This window comes from Ananas comosus, linkage group 5 (genome assembly GCF_001540865.1).
Source record: "Ananas comosus cultivar F153 linkage group 5, ASM154086v1, whole genome shotgun sequence".
Taxonomy (NCBI): Eukaryota; Viridiplantae; Streptophyta; class Magnoliopsida; order Poales; family Bromeliaceae; genus Ananas; species Ananas comosus.
The window spans coordinates 6,709,879-6,736,473 of record NC_033625.1 but is presented as its reverse complement, the minus strand read 5'-3'; the positions used below and the strand labels follow the sequence as shown (position 1 = coordinate 6,736,473).

Here is a 26,595-nt window from a genome sequence, read left to right as displayed (position 1 = left end):
AAAATAGGAGCTAATTATATATATATATATATATATATATTATAAAAAAAATACGAGAGGGTAGGAAAGAGAGAGAGCGAGAAAGAGAAAGAGTGGTTGTGACAATGATAAAACAACGGCCAGAGAGAATAATTGGGAAGGGTTGTTTTGTGCGATGGAATAATGCAGGGACGGAGCTGTTTTGACGGGCCCGTGAATGCAAAAGGTGTAAAAGAAACAATTAAGACAGCCTAGTAATAAGAGAATCATAGCGAGGATAACATGTGATGCGACGTCCAAGCGAACGCGACCTCTCGCCCTCCCCTGACAATACTATATCGGGCGACGTCTGAATCTGACCCTCCCCCATTTCGATCCGGTCAAAGCATCAGCTGAATCCCCCCAAACACCCCAACACCGCAGATTTATTAATGCATAATGCAACCTCGCCTCATCAATAACATATATATATATATATACACATATATATGTCACCACGTACTCCAAATTCGTACAGTTATATATATATATATATAATATATAATATGTACCAATGGGGGCATCCAACCGCTCTCTTTCTTTCTTTCTAAGACGTACGTACAACGACCCTCCCTCCCCTTTGACTTCACGACTTTTGCCCCTGAGTCTCTCTCTCTCTCTCTCTATATGTCTCTCTCTTCAAGATAGCCCTCCCATTATGAGTCACAATCCTAACTGCTGTATCTCCATGCGGATACACTGCTCTCCCCTCTCCGCTTCTAGAGGCCGAACTAGGCGGTGCCATTTAATGCTCTCTCTCCCCTTTGTCCCCATCCTTCACTTAATCACTTCCCAACCCTTTCCCAGTTCACAGTTCACACAACGCAACTCGATGCTTCTGACGCAAACCATCAGGCCCCCATGCCAATTTAAACTCTCCTATATATCACTGATTGTATCTCTTCCCATGCATACATGCATGCATGCACGCATATATATATATATATGTAATGAAAATGTAAACAAAATGCTATCTCCCAGTATTTAAAGCTAGAGCTAGCTTCATTATAGGGACATGGCTCGTACCTTCGTGTTGTGGACGTTGGGGGCTCTCATAATTTGGTCGAGTATCATTCCTTCTCCTTCCCATGCAAAACCAGCAGCAAGTGATGCCTACCCCATGGAATCGGAAACGGTCGTGGATCAAACACTGGACGCTCTCTTGGAGATCAGCAAGTCGTTCGCCGAGGACCCGCTCGGAGTGCTCGGCGACTGGGACCCCGACACCAACCCGGACTGCTGCTCCTGGACCGGAATCGCCTGCGACCCGGCCGCAGCCGGTCCGGTCGTACTCGGTCTCAACCTCTCCGGCTCGTCTCGCTAGCCTCCGCTCCCTCGACCTCTCCTCGAACCGGCTCTCCGGTCCCATCCCGGCCCAGCTCGCCCGGCTCACCGGCTTAGCCGCCCTCCTCCTCTACTCGAANGCCTCCCTCGCCCGCCTCGCTAGCCTCCGCTCCCTCGACCTCTCCTCGAACCGGCTCTCCGGTCCCATCCCGGCCCAGCTCGCCCGGCTCACCGGCTTAGCCGCCCTCCTCCTCTACTCGAACCAGCTCTCCGGCCCCATCCCCCCGGAGCTCGGCTCTCTCGCCAGCCTCCGAGTCCTCCGACTCGGCGACAACCCGGGCGTCTCCGGCCCGATCCCCGACTCGCTCGGCGATCCGGCGAACCTCACCGTGCTGGGTCTGGCCTCGTGCAACCTAACCGGCCCGATACCGAGCCGGCTGGGCCGGCTGACCGGGCTCCAGAACCTGGTGCTCCAAGACAACCGGCTCCAGGGCCCCATCCCGCCGGAGCTGGGCGAGTGCGCGAGTCTGGTCGTGCTCACCTTGGCGGGGAATCGGCTCGGCGGAAGCATCCCGAGCCGACTCGGAAGGCTGGGGAGTCTCCAGATACTGAACCTGGCCGACAACTCGCTGGAGGGGCCGATACCGAGCGAGCTCGGAGGGATGGGCCAGCTGGTCTACCTCAACCTGATGGGCAACCGGCTGGCGGGCCCCATTCCGCGGTCGCTGGGCCGACTGGGCAGCCTGCAGACGCTGGACCTGTCGTCGAACGAGCTCGTCGGCGCCATCCCGGGCGAGCTCGGCGGTCTGGGCCAGCTGGGCTACCTCGTGCTCTCCGACAACAGGCTCTCCGGCCCTCTGCCGGCCGACGAGCTGTGCGGCGGCGGCGGCGGCGGGGGGAGGTTATCTCGGAGCCTGGAGCACCTGCTGCTGTCGACCAACAACATCTCGGGCGAGATCCCGGCGGGGCTGGCGGAATGCCGGTCGCTGACGCAGCTGGACTTGGCCAACAACAGCCTGGCCGGCGCCATCCCCCCGCAGCTCGGCCTGCTCCGCAACCTCACCGACCTCCTGCTCAACAACAACACCCTCTCCGGCCCCATCCCCGCCGCGCTCTTCGGCAACCTCACCGACCTCCGGACGCTGTCCCTCTACCACAACGCGCTGCGGGGCCCGCTGCCGGATCAGATCGGCCGGCTGGCCCGGCTGCAGATTCTTTACCTGTACGAGAACCAGCTCGACGGCGAGATACCGGACGCTATCGGCAACTGCTCCGGCCTGCAGATGCTCGACCTCTTCGGGAACCAGTTCGCCGGGAGCATCCCCGCCACCGTCGGCCGGCTGAAGGACCTCAATTTCTTGCACCTGAGGCAGAATGCCCTCTCCGGGGAGATCCCCGCGGCGCTGGGCGACTGCCGCCAGCTCGCGATTCTCGACCTGGCGGACAACCGGCTGTCCGGAGGGATCCCGGCGAGCTTCGGGCTCCTGGGATCGCTCGAGCAGCTGATGCTGTACAACAATTCGCTCGAAGGGAGCGTCCCCGACGAGCTGTTCGACTGCCGGAACATCACCAGAGTGAACCTCTCCAACAACCGCCTCGCCGGGAGCATCCTCCCGCTCTGCGGCTCGACGTCGCTGCTCTCCTTCGACCTCACCAACAACTCCTTCGACCTCGAGGTGCCCGCGCAGCTGGGGAACTCGCCCATGCTCGAGAGGATCCGCCTCGGCAGCAACCGCCTCGTCGGGGCGATCCCCGCGACGCTCGGCGCGGTCGCCGCCCTCTCCCTCCTCGACCTGTCGAGCAATTCGCTCTCCGGAGAGATACCCGACGAGCTCGCCGCGTGCGGCAATCTCGGCCACATCATCCTCAGCGACAACCGCCTCGCCGGCGCCGTCCCCGCGTGGCTCGGGGCGCTGCCGCGGCTCGGGGAGCTCGCGCTCTCCTCCAACGCCTTCGCGGGGCCGATACCGGCCGAGCTCTTCAACTCCACCAACCTGCTGAAGCTGTCTCTCGACGGCAACGTGCTGAACGGCTCGCTCCCGGCGCAGGTAGGGAACCTGGCCTCGCTCAACGTGCTCAACCTCGCCGGCAACCGGCTCTCCGGGGCGATCCCCGCGTCCCTGGGAAGGCTCCGCAGCCTCTACGATCTCCGGCTCTCGCACAACCTCTTCTCCGGAGGCATCCCGGCCGAGCTCGGGCAGCTGCAGGAGCTGCAGAGCGCGCTGGACCTCAGCGACAACGGCCTCACCGGAGAAATCCCGGCCTCTCTGCGCTCGCTCTCCAAGCTCGAAGAACTGAACCTCTCTCACAACTCGCTCGCCGGCGCGGTCCCCGGCCAAATCGCGGAGATGACCAGCTTGGTGTCTCTCGACCTCTCCTACAACAAGCTCGGGGGCCAACTGGACGCGCGGTTCTCGCGGTGGCCGCCGCAGTCGTTCGCCGCGAACCTCGCCCTCTGCGGGCGCCCCCTCTCGCAGCTGTGCGCCACGGCCGGCCCCGGCTCCTCGAACTCTCTGAGGCGGTCGAGGACGCTGCATTCGGCGTCCGTCGCCCTCATCTCCGCCTCGGTCACGCTGGCTCTGATGCTGGCGCTAATCTTTGTCGCCGTGAAGATCAATCAGCGGCGGCACCGGAGGCGAACGAGCGAAGTGAACTGCGCCGCGTACTCGTCGTCGGGCTCTTCGCGCGCCGATCGGCATTTGATCGCGAAGGGCTCCGGGCGCCGGGAATTCAAGTGGGAGGCCATCATGGAGGCGACCTGCAACCTGAGCGAGGAGTTTGCGATCGGGTCGGGCGGGTCGGGGACGGTCTACAAGGCCGAATTGCCGACCGGCGAGACGGTAGCGGTGAAGAAGATCGCGGGCGCGGGCGCGGGCGCGGGCGACCGGGACCTGGCTCTGCTGCGCGAGAAGAGCTTCTCTAGAGAGGTGAAAATCCTCGGCCGGGTCAGGCACAGGCATCTGGTGAAGCTGTTGGGGTTCCTCAGCAGCAACAAGAACAAGAACAAGAACAAGAGCAAGAGCACCAGCGGCGGCGGCGGCGTCGGCCTGCTCATTTACGAATTCATGGAGAACGGGAGCTTGTGGGATTGGCTGCACGCAGATCTGCAGGCGACGGGCGGGCGGGGAGGCGAGAAGAAGGATAAGAAGAAGGGGGAGTGCTTGGGCTGGGACGCGCGAATGAAGATCGCGATCGGGCTGGCCAAGGGGGTGGAGTACCTGCACCACGACTGCGTGCCGCGGATCTTGCACAGGGACATCAAGTCCAGCAATGTGCTGCTCGACGGAGACATGGAGGCTCACCTCGGAGATTTTGGCCTCGCCAAGGCGGCGGCCGCCGAGTCCTCCAAAGGATGCACGACCGAGTCGGGCTCTTGCTTCGCCGGATCCTACGGCTACATTGCTCCGGGTACATGCACTGCTACTAGTCTCTTTGATCTGCCGATTCTGCCTTTCGACCTCTTCAGCTTTGTTTTCCCAATTCGCTCGCCCATTCGTTATTTGCTGATCAAATTGATCTTCTTTCGTGCTGCGTCCAGAGTATGCATACACTTTGAAGGCGACAGAGAAGTGCGACGTGTACAGCATGGGGATAGTGCTCATGGAGCTCGTGACCGGGCGGATGCCGACGGACAGGAGATTCACCGGAGACGTGGACATGGTGAGATGGGTGCAATCCCGGGTTAACGGGTCTCCGATGGCCGCAACATGCGAGGAGCTATTCGACCCCGCTCTCACCCCTCTGGGGCTGGGCGAGGAGTCGTCAATGCTAGAGGTGCTCGACGTGGCTCTGCAGTGCACCAGGACTGCGCCTGCCGAGCGGCCCACCTCCCGCCGGGTGTCCGACCTCCTCCTCGACATCTCCCGCAAGAACATTCGTCGGTCTGCCTCCGCGAAGATCGGCTGCAAATAGTAATTAGAGACGACGTGATTTTTTTGCGTTTAAGCAGTGTCTGATGAATTTTTTGCCAATGGAACAGTAACACCTAGTGGAAGAAGCGGCGAGGGGTACTCTCAAAGTGATTGGTGTACGTAGTTGCGCTCTATGAATTCATCATCCGAAACAGGTGTAAATGCTAATTGTGAGCATTGTCATTTCTGGAATGTAATGTTTACAGTAAAAGAGCAGCGGCGGCAAGGAGTTTATTTTAGGCGGACTAGATCCCGTGGAGCAAAGCAAATTAGAACAACGTCGTAACATCTAAAATCCCCGTTTCTATAGTTTCCATTTTTCTCTAGCTACTCGTTTACAGCTCAACCGTCTTGACCCACCGGCGGGTCAGGTTTGGTTCGGCTCGGTCCTGCATGGCCTTGCTATACTATCTGATCAAACCTGCTGAATCCATTGGCACCCCAATTAGGAAATGTAAGTACCAGCAATTGCACTAGCCCAGTGGCAGTTGATGGTTTGGAGAATGCACTATCCCAGTGGCAAAATAGGCTCATAAGCACTTTTGGAATTTTTTTTTTCTTTTTTTTTTCAAAAAAAATGAGATTAAAACACTGGAATTGGAAGCATTTCACACCTAGGCGCATAATAGGACCAAATTATGGAAAATATGCCGATTACCGCATGACACCGAAGACCACCAGTATGAGGTAAAACAACGCTAACTTTTCCAGCAGCTACTAACTGTAAAACTTTATTCAAGCTAAACTAAACCATCACTTATTCCGGTGCTTATGTTTCATTATAACAAGAATATTGTGCCACCCAATGGCCGGAGTACAAAATACAACCAAAGAAGATAACTAAGGAGCAGAGATTAAAAAACAGTCGGCTGAATCAACAGAATACATATACTGGTACAACAATCAGCCAGACGCAAGCCGAACAAGCTGTTATCTTATTGGTTGTTCCAAAAAGGGACCAAAAAAAAAGAAAGTGAATCAAGAAGGGCAATTTTGTTCTCAGATTAAGTTATCATGCAAGATTTGGGGTCAACACGGACCCATCGATGGCTGAGCTGACCGATTCTTGGAGGGCTGGGTTCACAGGGAACATCTCGCATTGAGCTAAGTGAGCCATCAGCTGATCCAACAACACCAATGCTACCATTGCTTCCACCATTGGAACAGCTACATAATAAGAAACTACAGTAAGTTAAAAAAAAACGAAGAAAAAAAAAGAGAAGTTTGGGAGAAAAGGTAGGTGAAAATGTATAGAGCTTGAACTATGCGGCAATTTGAAATGGGAAACTACACTCAAATTTTTTTCTTAATATTACATATTCTTTTCATTACTTCTAATTTGGATAATTTACATCAAGTTTTGATAGAATTTAATGGCTTATGTCTAATAACTATAAAACAATCTAGCAAGTAATAGAATATTCCATTAAGTTTGCAGGAACATACTGTCAAAAATTTTTCGCAAATACCATTATATTCTGACAGGCAACTTAAAATCACTGTGCAGTTATTTAGTAAAATGAAAATTTCTAAAATTTCAGGTCGCTATTTTCAGGTAGATATGTCTTTACAGAGAAAAGAAACGGCAAACCCACTTAAAAGATAGATCATTTAACAATTTTTTCTATACCTCGAGGAACCACACAAGGATCATGGCGGCCCCTTGCTAGAAGTTCAGTTTCCTGTCGATCTCTTGTCACAGTTTGCTGTTTCTTCTGCATAAGATGTTATCCATAAGACAATTCTAGAATCCCGCGTGAGTGAGATTTAATAAATGGAACCAAATAATTGCTCCTTTTTTAAATTTCTTTTTCTTTGGTGTTGTAAGCATATGAAGCAGCTACTTCAGCACAGCAGTTAAATCTCAGATAGCATTCCAAACTTCAAAACAATTACACCCTACTATTGGCTTCATTGTTCTTTAAAACCTCGATAAAATCCTCTTTGACTCGACGAATTCTTAAAAACATGAACAAAATTTTATCGATCAATCCAAATATTAAACGTTAGTTAACATGACTTACCGAAATCGTGGAGGTAGGTTTGAAAGCTATCCTCATATAAATAGTTTCACCATTTGATATCCCTCCCTACACACATAACTATACACAATCAAGAACTGCAGTTTCCATAATAATCAATATTATAAGACGATCAAAAACAGACCTGTATACCGCCCGATCGGTTTGTTCTGGTTCTAATGTTTCCATTCTCATCTGTATAGAACTCATCATTATGCTCACTTCCAGTCAGGAAAGTACCTGCTAACAGAAAACAGACTTTACATCAGCAATTGAAGCACTAGCTGAATAAAATGTTCATGTGACAACAAATTTATTCCCCTAAGTTTGAGCAGAATTTTTTCATCCTCAAAAAATTTCAATTGCAACAGTTTTTATTCCCCGAAGGTTGGCCGCACTTTAGATCTCAATTTTATCCCTGAAGTTTGATGTTGATGTCAAATTCATCCCCATAGTATGACTTGAGGTTCAATTTCGTCCTCAGTTTCAATTTAATAATGAGAAAACCCATAATCAGTTTTGATAAAGAAAAGTCTAATAAAGATGCTGATATGGCACACTTTTTTAGATGGTTTGCTAAAGTAAGGACTTACCTGTTATGGAGAGCAAACTTCAGGATTAAATTATAATTTTGAAACTATAATGTCTGAATTGAAATTCAGGACAAAGTTCAAGGATCAAAGTTGCAATTAGTCTATAGCACACTTATGTACAATTACCTACCTGCGAATCCACTACCAAACTCAAATCCCTTGGTTGCTGGAAGAGATAGCGCAGCTTTTGCCAAATCAGCTTCAAGTTTATCAAAAACTGGAGAGCCAAGCCCCTACAGAATTACATGGTTTCAAGTATACAATTCATCAGTTAGAACATTTACCAAACAGAAATAGCTTGAAAATCTAGTGTAGAATGAACCAGCAACAAATTAAGTTTAAAATCGAAGGCAGCACCACAAATAAATTCAGTTTGCCCTTTTAAATGCAAATTTTCGTCAGTTTGCTTGCATTGGTCAGTGTTCCTTAAGTAACATGTATCAATTTGCTTATGGCCAAAGTGAAAATCGTGATATCTATAGGGCTTTTCCAGCATTTAGGCAAAAAATAATAGAAGAGAAACTCTACTTTGCAAAGCAAACTCATATATCAAGAATGGTCCTAGTTCTATCGTAGAATAATGCATATGGCATAGGAGGGTGGTGTTTATGTTTCATATTAAAGTTAAAATACTCACTCGTGGAACATTTCTAGCAATGCATGTCACGACTCCACCAACAGAGTCCCCTCTCGTTCTAACAGCATCAATTGCATCAATCATCTTTTGTACATATTCTGGATCGGGACATCTAACAATGTTGCTCTCTATCTGGTAAGATTTCATGAAAGAGAACACCAATTAGTATAACATAACAGAATAACAAAATTACCTATATATATAGAGTTAAGTTCAAATAACATAAGTGTAATAGTGAACAGTATTACACTCTTTTTAAACCGTTGATCTAAATATAATCCAAGGATCGAGGTAAAGCAATAGCAACTTTTTTTATTTCTATGTCAAAATACTCTTCCCTACTTCATAGGATGTGACACCACTTTAATAGCCTTGGATTTTCCATTAATTTACATAGGATGTGACACCACTTTAAGATTTGTTACTCTAATTATTTACATTAATTTTATGTGCACATAAAACATTCGTTTTTTTAAAAGTGTGAAAGCATATAATGAAGTTTAATAGTAAAATATATTATAAAGGGGTTATTGCTATAATTGGCCCTTGAACTTTACTTTGTTAATAATTTCTTAAAAATTTTATTTATTTTAATGTGAATTGTTGCAGTCAATTAAATTTTGAATTTTTTATAAAATTAAATTTCAGTGTATTAAAATCAATTGCAACCATCCAAAAGCATCGAAAGAAATAAAATGTTGATAATTTTTTATCTAAATATTGTCGGTTTTTACATAAATTATTTTGCTGTAAAAATTTTGCTTATATTAGAAATTATCAACCAAAGTCATCTTAGTTAGTAGAGGAAAACTGATTATATAGTGGGTTTACAATGGAGGGTAAAAAAAAAAAAAGGGAGTAAAATCCAAGGCTACTGCAGTGATGTCAAATCCTATGAAGTAGGGAAGAGTATTTTAGCAAAGAAACAAAAAGTTGGCCATTGTTTCATCTCAATCCTTGGATTGTACTTAAATCTACGGTTCAAAAAGAGTGTAATACTGTTTATTGTTACACNTATATATATATATATATATATATAAAGAGAGAGAGAGAAACTAGAATACTACTGATAGTAGAGGAATAGTGTTTACTATCTATTTTTTAGCCCTTAAATGCATAGTATTTAGTGGTTGTTGGCGGGATAGTATTGATCCAAGGGCTAGAAAGTTGATATTAAACACTATATGGAATAGTATTGATTCAAGGGATGAAAATTGATAGTAAACACTATATATTTACTATTAATAGTATTCCAAGTGAACCCTCCCTCCCTCCCTCTCTCTCTCTCTCTCTCTCTCTCTCTCTCTCTCTCTCTCTCTCTCTATATATATATATATAGAGTCCGGCTGGGATACTATCGATAGCACCAAGCGTTTGGTGCTATCAAGTTTTCCGCCGTTAGATTTAATCCTTTGATTATTTTCACCCGTTAAATTATACTATTAAACCAATAACTCATTATACTATTAAACCAATAACTCAATCAACTCTAGGGGGCCCACATCATCCTAACAGTACATTTTTTCATCCAATGACCAAAAACCTAATAGCACCAATAGCTTGGTGCTATTGATAGTATTCCAGCCTAGGTCTATATATAAATATATATAACTGAACTAATATGCTTTTGGAAATGGTGCTGCCAAAGTTTGGGCTCTTCGAAGCCAAGGGTTTACTATTTGGTGGTGGTTTTATTATGGATCCAAGGGCCCAAAAGTTGGAAGTATGTACTTCCAAAAGCATCCCAGCTAATATATGTGTGTGTGTGTGTGTGTGTGTGTGTGTAGAGAGAGAGAGAGAGAAGAGAAACTAGAATACTATTGATAGTAGAGGAAGAGTGTTTAGTATCTACGTTTTATTATTTGGATGTATAGGGTTTACTATTTCGTGGTGATACTATTACGAATCCAATGGCTAAAAAGTTCATAGTAAACACTACTCATCCCCAATCAATAGCATCATAGCTCAACTAATATATATATGATAGATTACAAACCTGGTCGAAGCTTATTGTTTCATTATCAACAGCCCCTTCTGGAAGTACAACTTTGTGCACTTGAGAAACATATGCCAGTATCTGTAGAACCAGAAAGATTTCTTGCTTTGAAGGTGGAGGATATTCATAAATCGTACAAGAAACCAGTTAAAGATCCATAAAACCCATAATGTGAAACTACATAAACAGATGCATGTAATACCCATAATGTGAAAGTATATAAACAGATGCATTTTATGAAGCCATGCGCTTTTATAACATGGAGCCACCCTACCTTAAGATATTAGCTATATACTCTAATTTACATTATAGTGTATTAGAATGTCAACTCGCTTACATTTGTACTAGTGGATTGTTGGACCAGAATCATCAGATTTTGTAGCTATCAAACTAGTCGAAAGAACAAAATTTCTTTGTCTTCAGTTATTACAAGGGATGCAGCAATTTTCAAAATTTGTGAAAGCAATGATCAAAAACAATAAGCTGAATTAGCTGACCTCTGTCCCCGCTTTCAGTTTGAGAATTTTCTTTGCTACAGCTCCAGCTGCAACTCTCCCAATGGTTTCTCTTGCTGACGATCTGCCACCCCCCTATAGTTCCAAGAAACTATAAACCATAAGGATCTCCAGTCCAATCGAGCAGAAACCCTTTGAGAATATTCATATATGATCTAGAGACTGGATTTGGAGGATTTAACTCAAAAACAATGAGGAAAGGAGAATGTAAAATGTCTGGATACTCCCTGTGCTATCCTGATATTGTGACTTGCTCCATGACCTTTTCATTCAAACACTTAGGCTCCTGAAGGTTCTCATATATCACAGTTACATCCGTGGATGTTAAGGCAAATAAGACCTATCATCTGTTGACTTTTTCTGTAGATGACCTTTTAACCACATTTCAAGTTTAAGTGAAAGTAGAAGTCATATGACAGCAGAAAGGTAAATGGCCACTTCACAGGAAAAAAATTAGATTTTCTTTTGATGGTCAGGATGGAAATACAACATAAAAGAAGCTTCAGAAACTTGAGTGTTTCAATGAAAAGTTCAGCAGCTGAGTTGCACCATCAAGACAGAACAGGGACTATCCAGACAAATTTTTTTTAGAAAAAACTACCTGTACTGATCTGACGCCATATTTGAAGTCATAGGTAGCATCTGCATGAGAAGGGCGGTATGCCATCGACATCTCACTGTAATCCTGCAAGGTCCCATGGAATAATCAGAAATTGAAGGACCGAAAAATAAATAATTTACAGGTTGCAAGATGAGAATAGGACATAGAACTAGCCACACAGTGGAGAGAAGATAAATTTGCAAACAAGTACACATCTTACATAAAAAAATCTTAGATAAGCAGAATCCTACTATGTATCACATACTAAATAGAGTTTTCAACATATAAACAGACTGTAGGTTACTATGACTGATCTAAACAATCTTGCTATATATGGTAAAACCATAAACGGAATCAATGTGGTGATGCAGGTAGAATAGTGGAGCATGAAAGTCCAATATATTTACACCCAGCAAGTTATTTAAGCCGTAAGAAAGAAGAGAAGACAAGACCTGACAAAAAGTCTGTAAGTACTTTTCAAAATGAAATAAGAAAAAGCTCCTAATTAGCCATGCATAGGTGCTCTAGAGATCTAAATTTCATGAGAGTTGATGAAGGCTTTTATAAGCGCCGAAACAATTTAGTGTTAACAGTTTTCTGTGTTTACACAAAAAAGTAAAACAAGTGAAACTCACGTGTCCTCTTTGATCCGTATTTGGAACAAAAACATGTATTGGTGTTCCTGTAGTCATTCCTGCAACACACATTACGCACCAATCAACTAATCAAGTTACCATATTATGGAGCAGAAAGAAACACAAAGTAAAAAAGCTCAGAGGTCCATTCAACTAAACTATGAATGAAAGTTAGGAAAAAGCTCTAGGACTACCAAACCTTCAGAGATTCCTGATAGAATTTTACATGTATCAGTTTCCTTTCTCGGTGTAGTTATTCTACTCTGACCTGGCCTCCTGTTTGAAGTCAATAGAAGTGAATATGAGAACAAAAAATAGATTAAGAAATTGACTAGCCGATGCAGATGGGGAAAAGAAGGGAAAAAGGGATAGAGTGCAGAAAAAAAAAAATTACAAACCTTCTATCAAGTTCAAACTGTAAATCAGCTTCAGAAAGGGGAAGTCTAGGGGGGCATCCACTTATGGTACAGCCAACACCTCCCCCATGGGACTCTCCATAAGTCGCAACCTTAAAGTAATTACCGAATACATTTCCAATGGCCTGTACTTCTGTTCTTCAAAAAAACATGCAGACCATTAGTTGTGCATACAAATAGCAGATAAATACAGCCTACAGACAGATGAGGTAAAATATGTCCATTTCCAGAGAAAAGAAAAAAACATGTTAGATACGTCCTTACTAAGAAATTATAAACTACAACAGTCATTCCTTCCTATTTAAGTTTGTAATGGAGCTTAAACCAAAAGTCCTTACCATCAACAATATCATTCCAATTACCATTGCTTGAGTAAGCAAATGAGAATTACCGAACTAGATACTATGTTTTCATAAACCCCATCAACCAAATACCCTGTTTCAAGTGAATCAAAAATTCTTAACTATAAGCACATCACTATCCGAAATAGGGGGAAGCCCAAAGGAGACGATTTTTTGCCTCTTTTCCATCTGATTCAAAAGAACAAGAGAAAAGCCCTCTGCTTCATCCCCCACAAAATGCAAATTGTCCCTTCTATCTTCTAACGCCTTAAACGAACCTTTATGTTGAAGGCCGAATCCCAGGATCCGCTTGTTGTTGTATACTTATCGACAAGCCTTCCAAATTAACACGAAATTACTATATTACAAAATTTCTCTGTCTGGTTGACCAGTAGAAAATGCAATTTTTTGGCGGCAAGCACTAGAAATTATATATAACCGATTAAAAAGGTCACCCTTTTACAGTTTCACCTGCTCGCAGATCTTTTCAAATCAAGTTCATCCCACCAAATTTATCAAAAAAGAAAAACCATTTGAAGATAACAACGCAACAAGTAGGGATTCAAACACAAACAAACAGTAAAATAGAGGATTAAATATATGTGAAGAAATGGATGGACGGGGGTGGAGAGCTTGACCTAGCCTTCGAGGAGCGGGGGATCTGCGCCGTCGGATCGAGATCTGGACGGCGGGGGGCGAGAGCCCGCGCAGATCGGACGGCTGAAAGCCGATCTCCGTCCTCGCTCCCTTCACGAACGTCTTCGACCCCAACGACGCCATTAGAGTTCTCTCTCTCTCTCTCTCTCTCTCTCCTTGGTCGGATGAGAGAGAGCGTTTGCTGGAGAGAGGAGTATATATAGAGAGAGAGTGAAAGAGAGGGAGAGGGAGAGCCAATGGCCACCTACCCCCCTTCTCCCGGTTGTTGGATTCCCGGTTCGAGGTTTTTTTGACTCTGCGACGCGGCGGTTCGACTCGAACCGGTCCGGTCGAGATTTGGTTGGTTGGATTATTTTTTCTTTTTTCTTTTTCTTTTTTTTTTTTGACATGACTTGAAAGTTTAAAGCAATCGGGTACTCACCGCAGTCAATTTTAAATGCAGATTTTTACTAATATATGAAGGGCTTTCTCATTGTGAATCCTAGAAATACATAGTACGGTTAGATGTTTAGATATTATTATGTCGACGTAAGATGTCCATGCAATCAGCTACCAACCCAGAAATAATCCGGCTTAAAGTTTGATCCGAGTTTTAAGGGTTAAATAGCTCTCACCACATGAACAACATTACTATAGATAAAAAACTGCCAACAAATGTAAATGATCCTAATTTGTAATGCATATAAACATACCAGTCTTGTAAAGATGATGCCAATACTACCTTAACTGAACAAAATATCATTAAAAAAATTAGATGTCAAATTAAAAATTTAAGAATTAAAATAAAGTCGGGTTGAGGTTCAGTAACTAGTAGTGCAATTTAGTGGTTTTTTTTTTTTGGGGTTTCGGTCTAATTAAACCGAAGCCGAGCCAGATTTTGACTGGACGTGTAATGCGTATTGCGTGGAGAGTTGGCGCACTGACCACCCACCCACCCCGCCACCAGAGAGGGCTTTTCTCACTGACAGTGGAAAAGCTTTGGTTACCAATTTCAATTCCCCCTCAATTAAAGAAAATTGGTCCTGTACAATCAATCACCCGGGACAATGGGGCGATGCGCCAAGCAACACTACAACCACCTCATGCCAGTTTAGCATCTCAGAAAAGTTTAGTAACTAAAATTGGAACAGACACAAGAAAGAAATTGTTAAAACTAAATTATTCAGAACAACATTCAGAACAACAAAGTTGGACTGCATTAAATTCCTCCGCCCAATTCCTAAGCTTATTTCTGCACAGCAGCATAAATATATATATATATATATATATATATGGGCAAGTGCATACAACAACAGAATGAAGTGAATAGTTGACTATATTTCCAAGTACCAACAAGCATTGTCTTAAATAACAATAAGCAATCCCACAAACCCCAAAGAAAAGGTTAGCCACTTGGAGTCGAGTGTCACGATGGGGAAGTGTTGGGCAAAAGTGGGCTAATCCCAACCTCTCCCAAACTCCACAGACTCAGGCTCACTAAACCATCCTTCTCCCTGAGCATTACTCTGCAGTAGTACCATCCTGTACAATCTAGTCCTCAATGCCAAACAGGCCTCAAAGTTCCAGTACATTCACAATACGTGCACTTATCAGAAACTTAAAACATAGAGAGCATGCTTTTTTTTTTTTAGGGCACGATGAAAGCAAACATCTCCCATGTATCTAATACGCAGAATACATATGAAGATTGCAGGAAAGCACTCATCAGCAATGTTCTACTTGCCCGAAAGCAGCAAACACCATTATACCAAATGCTTATATATATATATATATATATATATGAATTACAAACAAGATAGTAAGCCACATTTCACCACCTGTCCCTTTTATTAAGGCCTGCCTCGAAAATAATATAATTTTGAGAGGCACATATACTATATTTAGTCGAGAAGCCCATGCTAAACCTCTTGACTCTCCTCGGCTTTGTTGTTGACCTTAATCTCCAAGAGTCGCTCCACTGGCTGGCGGCATATCGGGCATCGGTTGGTTTGGAACCTCAAGACCTTGGCGCATTCACTGCACATACACTGCACCAAAATCGACAAAGCGTTTAAATTAGAAGCACTTGAGATCAATAATGGTAAAAAAGCACGAGCCTTACCAGACCTATAGCGCCTTTTGAAATTGCAACCTTAACTTTAAGGATTATGACTTAACTAAATGTATTTTCTATTAAAATAGCTCTCCATCAGAACTTAACGGTACTCGTAACATTCTTGACAGAATAATCTGTAATCTAGTGAAATATTTTGTTAGGTGACGGTATATTCTGTAACTTATTTGATAGAATGAATTAAGTTCCAAAAATGAAATCAGAAGTGATGAAAGGTTAGGTATTAAATCGAAAGATTCGGAAATGAGGTACCCATTTGAAAATGCACTATAGTTCAGGTAATGTGTGTACATATTCACCAACAATATCAATAGATGAATAAAAAAGCATGACTGTATCAAATTTGAACAATTGAAAGCAAGTTGGAGTTTGGTTTATTAACATAATCTGCACAAGAATAAGGCAAGTAACGGCAAGAGAAAATAATATCGGATAATTGAGATAGACAGTGAAGAAGGTGAAAGCATTTTGATTTTGTTGGCTTACTGCATTACAGATAAGAGAAAGAATGATCTTTGTTCATTTGCTCCAAGAGATAAAAAGATCTCTTGAGATTTAAGGTACCAACTTTCTCCTCTTTGACTCCAATATTTAAAATAGGATTGTGTTGTAAGCATGAGCCTAAACTTGAACAGAAATCAATACATAATGCATCCATAGTTCTGGCCACCAATATGGAATCACGAGAAATAAGAATATAATGTGGTAGGATTATACATATGCATCTCTAGAGACAGACACAAATGAAGATAACAACATGAGTGCATATGTTTCACATATTAAGGATTTGCAATACAAACAATTTCCACTTGTTTGACTGAGCAAGCTTAACCTGTTTGTCCACCAACATATGAAACTACATTCAATACCCAAACTGATTTAAAAGACTATAAAGGTAATCTCTGTCACTAGGAGTAGGAGAGAGAAAACTAGTTCATGATTTCAGAAGAAAGATAAATGAAAGCGGAAAAGGGGTCCACAAACAACGAGAATCACCCCTGGAGGTTGCAGCATCAACTGCATTTTTTAGCCTCTTCAATTAGATAGAGCACAATCCATCCAATTAAACACATCTGTCTCAAATAGTAAAAGACTGTTCCCAGTTTTCCTGGACTATTATCGCTTCATAAAATTTTCCAACTATAAGAAACCAATTTCACATGGCCTACAAGACAAAATATGCAAATAAAACGACCAATGAAACAAGTCTTTCGAGAATATAATTGCTTGCTTACTGATTGAAGCAGATAATTCAGTCCAACTCCAATTAAGCACATAATTTTTTTGTTATTTCCAACCATCTAAAGGACACAGCATCAAAAATGGCGCCAATCATTTTGTATTGTCTAAGCCACATATGTGATGAAAAGTTTAATGCAGCACAGCAGGGGCATGGACACAGATTATGGCAGTTCTAAACTTCTAACATGTGCACAAAGGACCTACGCAACTAAAGTCGTGAGCACAGGACATACTATCAATGATATATGAAAATCCATGGGCTTAAGAACATTATATACATTGGAAATGAAAACCTGGCCACTTAGGTACAATTGGCAACAAGTCACTTTAAAGAGTCCAGATCATGAGCCCTTATGGAACAGCAAGCTCAATTAATTTACACCAAAAAGATGCGTCATACGCTAAATCAATTTGTACCATATAATCAGAGTTTGCTAAAGGTAAGCTACGAGTTTGCATTAACAAAAAAAAAAAAACACTTCAATCAATTATACAGGGGCTAAGTACCAGAAGATACTCTAGCATACGTAACAACAAAATAAACGAAATTTGTAGCAAACTGCAGCAGTTCAACAAATCCAAAACATCAGGTATCTACAGATGTTAGAGCTTTGAATGCTATATGCTGACAAGAAAATTAATAATTTTGTCAGTAGAATTAAACCTCGGTACCAATTATGAAACAGCTATGGACCTGAATGTCGTAAAGAAAACACAAATATCCAATTTTATATATAACCCTTTTGTAAGAGATGTTCTTGTTACCGAGAACAACTTTTAGGATCAGGATAGTACAGAATTTGATAAAGAATTCCAATCAAAATAAACTTTTAGAACTCTTGTTAGCTCGTGACCAGGAGCCAACTTGTAAAATTACCAAATGAGGAATTGCAAAATATGACTGGGCCAACCAGCAATTGCACAAAAAGGAACAATATAAACACCAAAGAAGAACAATTTAAAGACTTACCATATGTCTGCATGGGAGTACGGTAGTATCTCTCGGTTCAGAAAGACAAATCACACATTCTTTCCCAGGATCATTTCCATCATTGTCACCATCGACAGAATTCCCTATTCCGTATATCTCCTGCAACTCATACCTAGTTCCATTCACCCAAAGAATCTGCTTAACCACTCTTACTTGATAATCACCATTGTCTTTTTTTTCAAACACGGCCTGGGTGATCTGCGAGTTGGGAGATCCAATCTTCTGGTTTTCACCATCTGAACCTTGAGTGTTATATGAAGAAGCTTCTGCTTTTACTGCAAGTGGGTACACGTCCATTTCTCCCTCTTTCATTAAGTCTGAATCTTCAAATAAAGAGAAATCAATTCCAGTTCCAGATGGTTGCCTGAATTTTTGGCCAAGGCCTTCCTTGAAGGACACTGTGACCGGTTGAAGCAAATTGTCTTTCATTGCAGTGAAATTGCAGTCAAATCCTTCCTTTGCAAAGAAGAAAAGAGTGATACTGTTCACATATAGAAGATAAATGGGGGAATTAGATAATGCAAAAGTAAAATTACTTTTGGAAGACAAAAAGATCAGAAGAAGCACACTTTAACATAGTAGAGGTTGAAAATGTTGTATTTCTGATAATTAGAACCAAAGGGTAAAGAGAAACACATGCTGAGCAAAAAAAAAAGGGGGTGTAAACAAGAAAATTTTAAACAGGGCGTGAACCTGTAAAGACAAACCCCAACCAACCAAACTCTCACCAGCAATAATTTTAAGCATGTGCTGTTTGGAAAGATAAAGATGGTCATTTATACCGAGCAGTAGAATTCAAAGGTTAAATTCATTCTATCATCATCATCAGCCTAGTACAATCATGCCCTTAAAAAAAGATGTACCGGAGCCCTGAGATAAAATCTGCAACTAAGACATTTAAAAATCTCAACAAAGAGTTCAGGTTCGGTGATAAGCAGGGCCAGGGTAAAGTTTATTTACCTAATTTGAAACTAACTCTTAATCAGACTGGAACTAGCAATAACTACATTATTGTGCCAAAATCCTACTATGGTTCTTAAAATTGCTGGAGGCATAAGAAAAAGATTCAGTAGTTCAAAAATAATTACCTGGCAAATGTAGGAAAAATTCAACATGCCAAGAATAATATACAACAACAATCCCCAATGAATACAGAAAGAACAGAAGAAAGAAGTAAAACGACAAAAAAGAAAGAAAGGAAAATAACATGGCTATGAGGTTAAAGACAAGAAGACAAAAACGAAGAAGACGAACAAGAAGAAGATAAATACATGGTTATAAGGAAGAAACCAAACATACAGCCAGAAGAAGAGATTTAAATCTCATCACTAAGACACCATTTTAGATAAACACCGAGCACACTCAAAAGCTCCAAATAATAAAATAGCATATCTATTTTAGTTCTCATGTCACAAAAGAAAATACTATGCTCATTTAGCATGCTACCTGTTTTGTTCGGCTTGAAAGCTTAGAACGAATGGACATATTTGCTTTCTGCATTAGCAGTAAGCTTTAAAGCCCATTTTGGTTTCACAAACATCTAGCTTTTGTCTCTTCAAGAAGAGAATCAAGTCCAGAAGAAATAGAACAAGCACTTAAGAGGCCAATAATAATTGCACGATGAACAATTGGCCAGAAATCTTAGAGTTCAAAGACTTGTGAAATAAGATGATTGTCCACACCATTATCCCTACAACTTTCCATAAATTTCTAATTAAGGAGAAGGAGAAAAATCTAGGGAAAAGAAACAGAGAATGAAGCTGCAACCGTGCAAAGGAAATACGTGACTCTAACATTTGATGGCTTTTTGACCTCTTCTTTTCTTCTTTTCTTTTGACTAGGCATAGCAATCTCCAGATGAATATGAGTCAACAACCGAAAGAGAAGATTCAAAGAAAACATAGAATCCATAATGTCAATGACAAGTCAACTAATTCTTATTTATTAAGGAGCGAAAAAGAATATCACAATCTCACATCAGTCAATGGCAATCAAGCCCGCAATCTCACATCAGTCGATGGCAATCAAGCCATCAAGTTGAAACCAACAAAGTTTCATTTTCTGAACCAACCACAAAATAACACGGTAATGCCCGGTAAATAACAATCATATAAACCCCCCAAAAAATAACAGAACTCTTGACAATCTACACGCTAAACAGTGTGGTAAAGACAACGAATTCTTGTACACATACGCAAGATATTGTTTTAGGAATTAAAGAAAATCAAAACTGACAGAAAGTAAAGAGAAAATCACCTCCCAGATACTGTGGCATCGAAAGTGAAAGAAACAAGAAACCGTCCCGGATTCTGCTCATCAGGTTCAACCCTCAGAGTCTCCTTCTTCAGATTCACGTCGTTCCTTATCGTTACCGCCTTCTGATGCTCCACATAAGGAGCCGGCATGGGCGGCGGTGGGCCGCATGGGTACCTCCCTGGCCCGGCCCATCCCGGGTGGTGGGCCGGGTACTCCACATTTGGCCCGCCGCCTCCGCCGCCGCCGCCGCGGTGGTGGTGGTGATCATAGGGCGCCGGCAGGGGCACTGGCATGACCGGGGGCGGCGGAGGGTAGTATCCGGCGTATTGGTAGTACTGAGGCGGGTTAGGATTAGGGTATTGGGGCGGGTACGGCGTGGCCGCGGCGAACACGTAGCGGTTGGGCGCGACCTCCTGCGGCGGCTGCTGCGCGGGCGGCGGCGGGGGCGCGGGGCCGAACGGCGGCGGCGCCTGATGGTGGTTGTGGTGGTGGTGGCTCGAATTCCTACGGCGACCGTTCCCGCCGCCGCCGCCGCCCGTGCTCCCCGTGTTCCCCATCTCCTTCCCCTCTCCTCACCAGGGTTCGATTCGATCACGAATTCTCGCACGATCGACGCCTTCAGCGGAAAAGGATTTTCACGAATCGATCGGAAAAGCCTAAAAATTGGACGATCTTCGGATCTACAAGGCCAATTTTACACGAAAATTTGTCGTGTTTATAGGTTTCGCGTCTCATTGATCCGAGAAAAGAAAGAGTAACCCTAGTGTCTCCTACGCGAATGAACACGGAGAAGCAGAAACCCTAATGTCGAGAGAAAGGAAGAGAGAGAGAGAGAGAGAGAGAGAGAGAGAGAGAGAGAGGAGGAGGGAGAGGAACCTCTTCTTTTTCGGTTATAATGGAAGGTTGCGTAAAGCTCCACTCGGGCAAGGGGAGATCCTTTTCGAGCTGCCCCAATAAAGATTTGCAATTACGATAAAGCCCCTGTCTTTGTCTGTTTGCACCGAAATTATTTCCCGCACCTGACGTATCTGTACGTCTTGTACACCACACACGTAAAGCTTCAAAATAGAATCCAACGCGTCAGATATAAAATTCAATCGTTCCTGTAACAAATAATAAAAAAATTGATGATTACTTCTGAATTTAAAATTTATTTATTTTATATTTTTAACTAAATTTATTTTTAAATAAATTAAATAAAACGATAATATGCTACCGTTCTCTAATATAAAAAAAAAAAAATTCTCATTACATAATTATATACAACCTTCAGTCCAAAAAATTATAAAAATCTTTCAAAATTTTCTAAAAATAAGTTTAGAACGTAAATATTATATCCATGTTATAGGTGTGAAAATAGTATTATTTAGATATATCTATAATATTTAAAATGCCTACAAATTGTAAATTTTACATGTGAATTTTTTATTAAACAAATGATCCTCCTTTCTCTAACGTTGAGCATTAAAAAGCTATTAAATGTCATAGTAATTGATTTAGAAATTTTTTTTATGTATAGGCCTTTCGATTGTGTACATTGCATCAATTGGATTGAAAAATGATTTCAAAGAACGTTTGTTCATCAAAAATCGGAGCAGGTGATGAGGCATACGGATACACCGGATGCAGGCAATAGTTTTTTTCATCCCTTTTTTTTTTTTTTTTTTTTTTTTTTGGTAGTGCGAGTTGTTGGGCCAGGTTGGGGGGCCCTGTTGTGTGGGGGCCGATTTTCCAACTATACCATGTTAATCTCACTTTCTCGAAGGAACAAGACAAGTCACTGGGCTTGAAGAATGCGATCCATGCCGTTTACTTTGGGCTTTTGTCTTCTTCTTTTGCAGATCATTCGAGCCCATTTATTCTCTCATACACCTGAATTCACATTTCAAATTTAAAACCTGACATCGGAAAAAGTGAATACAACCAACTGCTTTAAATTTTCGTTTGCTATATTAATGGTGGTATTGAACGAAAAAATAGCTACGGCTGTGCAAATATGTACAGAAATAATGCTGCGTTTGCCGTTCAATTGCGAAAATTATATTTACGATTTGCGCTTGGAAAAATGGATCACCAAAATTCCTGCCATGATAATAATATATATATATATGAATACTCAAAAAGTAACTTTCTTGGAGGGCATGTACAAAAATTACAAACTGCAATTTTCCGGGGCACTTGAGAAATTCTGAGGATATATTCTGAGCATCTTTCGTATATTAAAGGGTATTACTATTTTTAATACTGCTTACTATGAAAATTACATGTGCTTTGAGGGGCAGGCAACTTCAGTATTTACTTATATTCAGATGCATATATTTGTAGTTCCTATGACAAGTGTAATGCGTGGCTTCTTTAGTACTCGCCAGTTATGTCTCGCAACACTTTCAGATATTCATCGAGGACTTTTGGTCCTTTGGCAATTGAGAAGGCACGTTGCTGTCACTGAATATGCTTCTTCTCCAACTGAGAAGCTCTTCAATTCTTCTGTATATGAGTCTGAATTCGATGTCATTCGACAGTTCGTTTCTGCTGGTTTTCTTTTATCAGTTCATAACGAGAGGACGTGCGACAAGTTCATCGATTGATCCCTTCTCTGATCGAGAGACAGACGCCAACAATGAACTTCTTCCTGAATCAGGCTTTGACGCTACTAATTAAGTACTGTGTTTTCTCTACTGACCATGCATGATCCAAACACATGCCATTTTGCTGGCTTCGAAATGCATCGGAAATCAAAATGCTAAAAAAGCTGAAGACTCAATGAGCTATCTCTGGATTGCTGTTTCTGGGCATTTGAAGTCTCAGTAAATCTTTTATTCAATACACCTCTCTGCGTTAGATTTCTCAGTAGTTCTCCTGGAAGCAAGAATCAATAGAAGAATCGCAATAATTCATCTTTTGATTCTCGTAACAATTAATGTGGTAATCAGAATTAACAAAGCTGAGGATGAAGTTTTCGACATCAGTATTTGCGTTACTGCTACACTTAAGTTAATGGGTTCCTCTCTTTTGCAAAATTTACGAGTGCAATTTGAGTGCCTAGAAGGGAAAACATCATCAGACAGTATCTTTAATTAGATTTGAACTGTCGATCACTTATGTAGTTTTTAAGTTTTTTTCACTTTCTGAAAATATTCTTCTTTGGATCCTATAAATTAAAAAACTCGACAAACGAAATTACGCAAGAAATTGTGAGCTGTAGACATGAATTAAACAGGTCGATTTCTTTCTTTTTTTAGGTACAACCCCACATTTTTCTTTTTAGGAGTCAGCAAAAAATCACATACGGAGTAAATGTTAGTTGAGGAATTGATGGAGCCACATATTTTAAAGAAGAAAGGACATTGTGGAGTTTGGTGAGAGGGTGGCAACTGTAAAAAGCCTCGATGTGGGGAATAGATGGGCCAACAAGGGAAAGCAACAGGTGACTAGCTAGTGATAAATTAAGCATGCTAGGAGAAAGGAAACTGGTCAAAACAAGTTAATTTTCCACTACGAGTCGAGTTAAATTATTTTTTGAGAATTATTTAACATTTGCTATTCTCAGCTCATCATCAAAGTTAGGCAGTGATGAAAATGATGTTTATCACAAAAACTCTGTTATCGAGCCTGTTGCCCTTATTAAGATCAAGGAACGGAAAAGGAAAAGAAAAATGACACTCGAAAATTCTTATATACAAATTTTCAAATCTCAATTAACTTCATCTTTCTGGTGTTTTATAATATAATTTTTCTATAGGAAGTTAAAATTCCCAAAAGGGTGTGGAGTATCATCAATTTGTCAGATTATTATATATCTGATGAAAGTATTGTACTCGTCTATTTCTTCCGTTATCTTGATTTTTAAATGAGTATGTCTCGCCGTATATCGGGCTATTATTTGGTGAAAGATTCCTTTCGTGTCCCTATATATATATATATATATATATATATATAGCAGGGCTGCTGTGCTCTAAGAAGCATGGAGCTCTCCGTGCTCCTGAACCATTTTCGATGATGGAACATTCAAATTGACGATCGGCTCCGTTAGACTTGATCTCGGGTATTTGAAGTCTCTAGAAAATAATTTTTGTGATTTTTTGATATCATTACCTAGTAATCGAAATGATTCAAAATCAATAATTTTTAATGGTTGATATCTGCCGTTTTCAAGTTTTACAGTGTAGAAGTATTCAAATCAGATAAAATTTTGATACAAAATTCTTTATACTGTCTACAACAAGATCAATATTTATGATCGAAAATTTTAGTGCTATATCACCACTTTTTATAGGATTTTTATTTTCAGCCGTTAAAAATTATTGATTTTAAATCCTTTCGATTGCTAGGTAAATGATATCGAAAAATTGCAAAAATTATTTTCTAGAAACTTCAAATACGCTAGATCAAGTCTAACGGAGCAGATCGTCAATTTGGGAGTCCCATCATCGAAAACGGCTCAGGAGCACGGAGGGCTCCTAAGAGCACAGCAGCCCTTCTCTCTCTCTCTCTCTCTCTCTCTCTCTCTCTCTCTCTCTCTCTCTATATATATATATATATATATTAGAGTTGAGCTATGATACTTCTTACAAGTATCACCATCATGGTGCTATTAGGTTTTAAGCCATTGGATCTACTTTTTGATTATTAATAGCCCTTGGATTAAACACTATTCCACCTACTACCATTTACCACCACCTACCACCATCATCTCAACCTCACATCTCTCTCATCCAAGGGCTAACACCAATTCACCCCCATGATACTTTTACAAGTATTCTAGCCCTATATATATATATTTATATATATATATATAATAGAGTGAGGCTACTATGCTATCGGAAGCACGGAGCCTTCCGTGCTTCCAACTCGTTTTCGATGTTGCGACTTTCGAATCTGTCGATCGGCTCCGTTAAACTTGATCTAGAGTATTTGGAGTACCTAGAAAATAAATTTTATTATTTTTCGATATCATTTGTCTAGTAAGAACGAGGCTCAAAAATCAACGGCTGAAATAAAAACCTTACAAAATGTATAATATGACATTAAAATTTTAAATCAAAGATATTGATCTTGTTTTATTAGTTAAAGAATTTTCTATTAAATTTCACCTGATTTGGATATTTTCCACCGTTAAACTTGCAAACGGCTCACTACGGCCATTGAAATTTGTTGATTTTGAGCTCATTCGATCACTAGGCAAATGATATCGAAAAATAATAAATTTATTTTCTAGGTACTCCAAATACTCTAGATCAAGTTTAACGGAGCCGATCGACGATCGAAAGTCGCAACATCGAAAATGAACTGGAAGCACGGAAAGGCTCCGTGCTTCCGATAGCATAGTAGCCTCACCTATATATATATATATACTATATATATATATTATATATATATTATATATATATATATATATATATATATATATACCAGGCATCGTAGAAAATTATCAAATTACTTATTATGTCGATAAAAAACTTCATATTTTAAAAATCTTCATGGAAATTTTGGTTTCTTGTTGAAATCGTAAAACATGAATTTCGTATTTGTTCTTGCAAATTTCAGTTTCTCAAAATTATCTTTGTATGAAGCCTTTATATTTTTATTAAATAATGCAAAATAATTATTATTCTCAACAAATTTAAGTTTCCAAAATCCAGCCGGATTTGAATACAGACTGTCATATTTCTATATCAGTAAAACAACCATCGCTCTATTTGCTTAAATGGCCCAGCTACACTATCGGGAGGCAAAGTGTGCCGAGTCACGTTCAAAATGGTGTGGGGTTGGGCCGAATCATATTCGAAGTGGCACAAGGCTGGATAAATCGAGTCACAATCAAGACCCGTGAGCGCTGTATCTGTACATTTTAAGTGAATTAGTTGCGTATTTTTAATAGCTCGAACTTTTAGGATTAATGGTTAGCGTCAATAATCCGACAAGTGGTATCGGAGTCAGAGGTCACGGGTTCGATTCCTCCATGCCATGAATGTGTGTAGGTATTGGAAAGGAGATTGTTGGCTTAAATGGGCAAGTATCTTGCCTTGTGGCGAGAGGCCAAGTAGGCTGAGTTATGTTCAATATAGCGTGAGGTCATGTTGGGCCAAGTTATGTTTGAAGCGGCATAAGGCTGGAAGGAAATTGTTGGCTTAAATGGCAAGCATTCTCCCTTATTGCGGGAGGCCAAATAGGCTGAGTTACGTTCGAAATAGCGTGAGGTCGGGTTGGGCCGAGTTATATTTGAAGCGACAAAAGACTGGGTAGGCCGAGTTACAATTGAGACTCGTGGACGCTGTATTTATACGCTTTAAATGAATTTGTTACGTATTTCTAGTAGCTTGAGACCAACTTTCCAAAGACATGTGCTGATGGCAAGAACGTGCCCA

The 26,595-nt window shown here is 41.6% G+C and overlaps 3 protein-coding genes across 3 annotated transcripts; 1 reads left to right on the top strand and 2 right to left on the bottom strand.

The window, feature by feature from the left end:
• On the top strand, positions 1,051 to 5,452 carry LOC109710855 (LRR receptor-like serine/threonine-protein kinase GSO1). Its single transcript, XM_020233636.1, is given in 3 exon segments — positions 1,051 to 1,355; positions 1,444 to 4,710; positions 4,841 to 5,452. Coding segments are annotated over 3 exon segments (3,858 nt in total). The 5' UTR covers positions 1,051 to 1,138; the 3' UTR covers positions 5,215 to 5,452.
• Positions 5,955 to 13,814, bottom strand: LOC109710853 (chorismate synthase, chloroplastic). Its single transcript, XM_020233634.1, has 13 exons — positions 13,607 to 13,814; positions 12,610 to 12,760; positions 12,411 to 12,487; positions 12,212 to 12,270; positions 11,577 to 11,660; positions 10,958 to 11,050; positions 10,461 to 10,541; positions 8,465 to 8,596; positions 7,958 to 8,060; positions 7,380 to 7,474; positions 7,238 to 7,303; positions 6,844 to 6,928; positions 5,955 to 6,380 (listed from the first exon to the last, which is right to left on the bottom strand). Exons 1-13 carry the CDS (start codon positions 13,746 to 13,748, stop codon positions 6,226 to 6,228), a joined length of 1,323 nt encoding a protein of 440 aa, XP_020089223.1. The 5' UTR covers positions 13,749 to 13,814; the 3' UTR covers positions 5,955 to 6,225.
• LOC109710854 (probable E3 ubiquitin-protein ligase LOG2) lies at positions 14,923 to 21,138 on the bottom strand. The gene is made up of 3 exons (XM_020233635.1): positions 20,228 to 21,138; positions 17,951 to 18,452; positions 14,923 to 15,652 (listed from the first exon to the last, which is right to left on the bottom strand). Exons 1-3 carry the CDS (start codon positions 20,782 to 20,784, stop codon positions 15,524 to 15,526), a joined length of 1,188 nt encoding a protein of 395 aa, XP_020089224.1. The 5' UTR covers positions 20,785 to 21,138; the 3' UTR covers positions 14,923 to 15,523.

What these genes read in the sequence shown, in the direction of transcription:
- LOC109710853 (XM_020233634.1), bottom strand. Translation starts at nt 13,748, where the DNA reads ATGGCGTCGTTGGGGTCGAAGACGTTCGTGAAGGGAGCGAGGACGGAG. An exon ending in AAACAATAAGCTTCGACCAG is followed by an intron (nt 8,597 to 10,460) that starts GTTTGTAATCTA and finishes AAATCTTACCAG; the next exon opens with ATAGAGAGCAACATTGTTAG. An exon ending in TTGCTAGAAATGTTCCACGA is followed by an intron (nt 8,061 to 8,464) that starts GTGAGTATTTTA and finishes GTAATTCTGTAG; the next exon opens with GGGCTTGGCTCTCCAGTTTT.
- LOC109710854 (XM_020233635.1), bottom strand. Translation starts at nt 20,784, where the DNA reads ATGGGGAACACGGGGAGCACGGGCGGCGGCGGCGGCGGGAACGGTCGC. An exon ending in GATGCCACAGTATCTGGGAG is followed by an intron (nt 18,453 to 20,227) that starts GTGATTTTCTCT and finishes ATATGTGAACAG; the next exon opens with TATCACTCTTTTCTTCTTTG. An exon ending in TACTCCCATGCAGACATATG is followed by an intron (nt 15,653 to 17,950) that starts GTAAGTCTTTAA and finishes ATTTTGGTGCAG; the next exon opens with TGTATGTGCAGTGAATGCGC.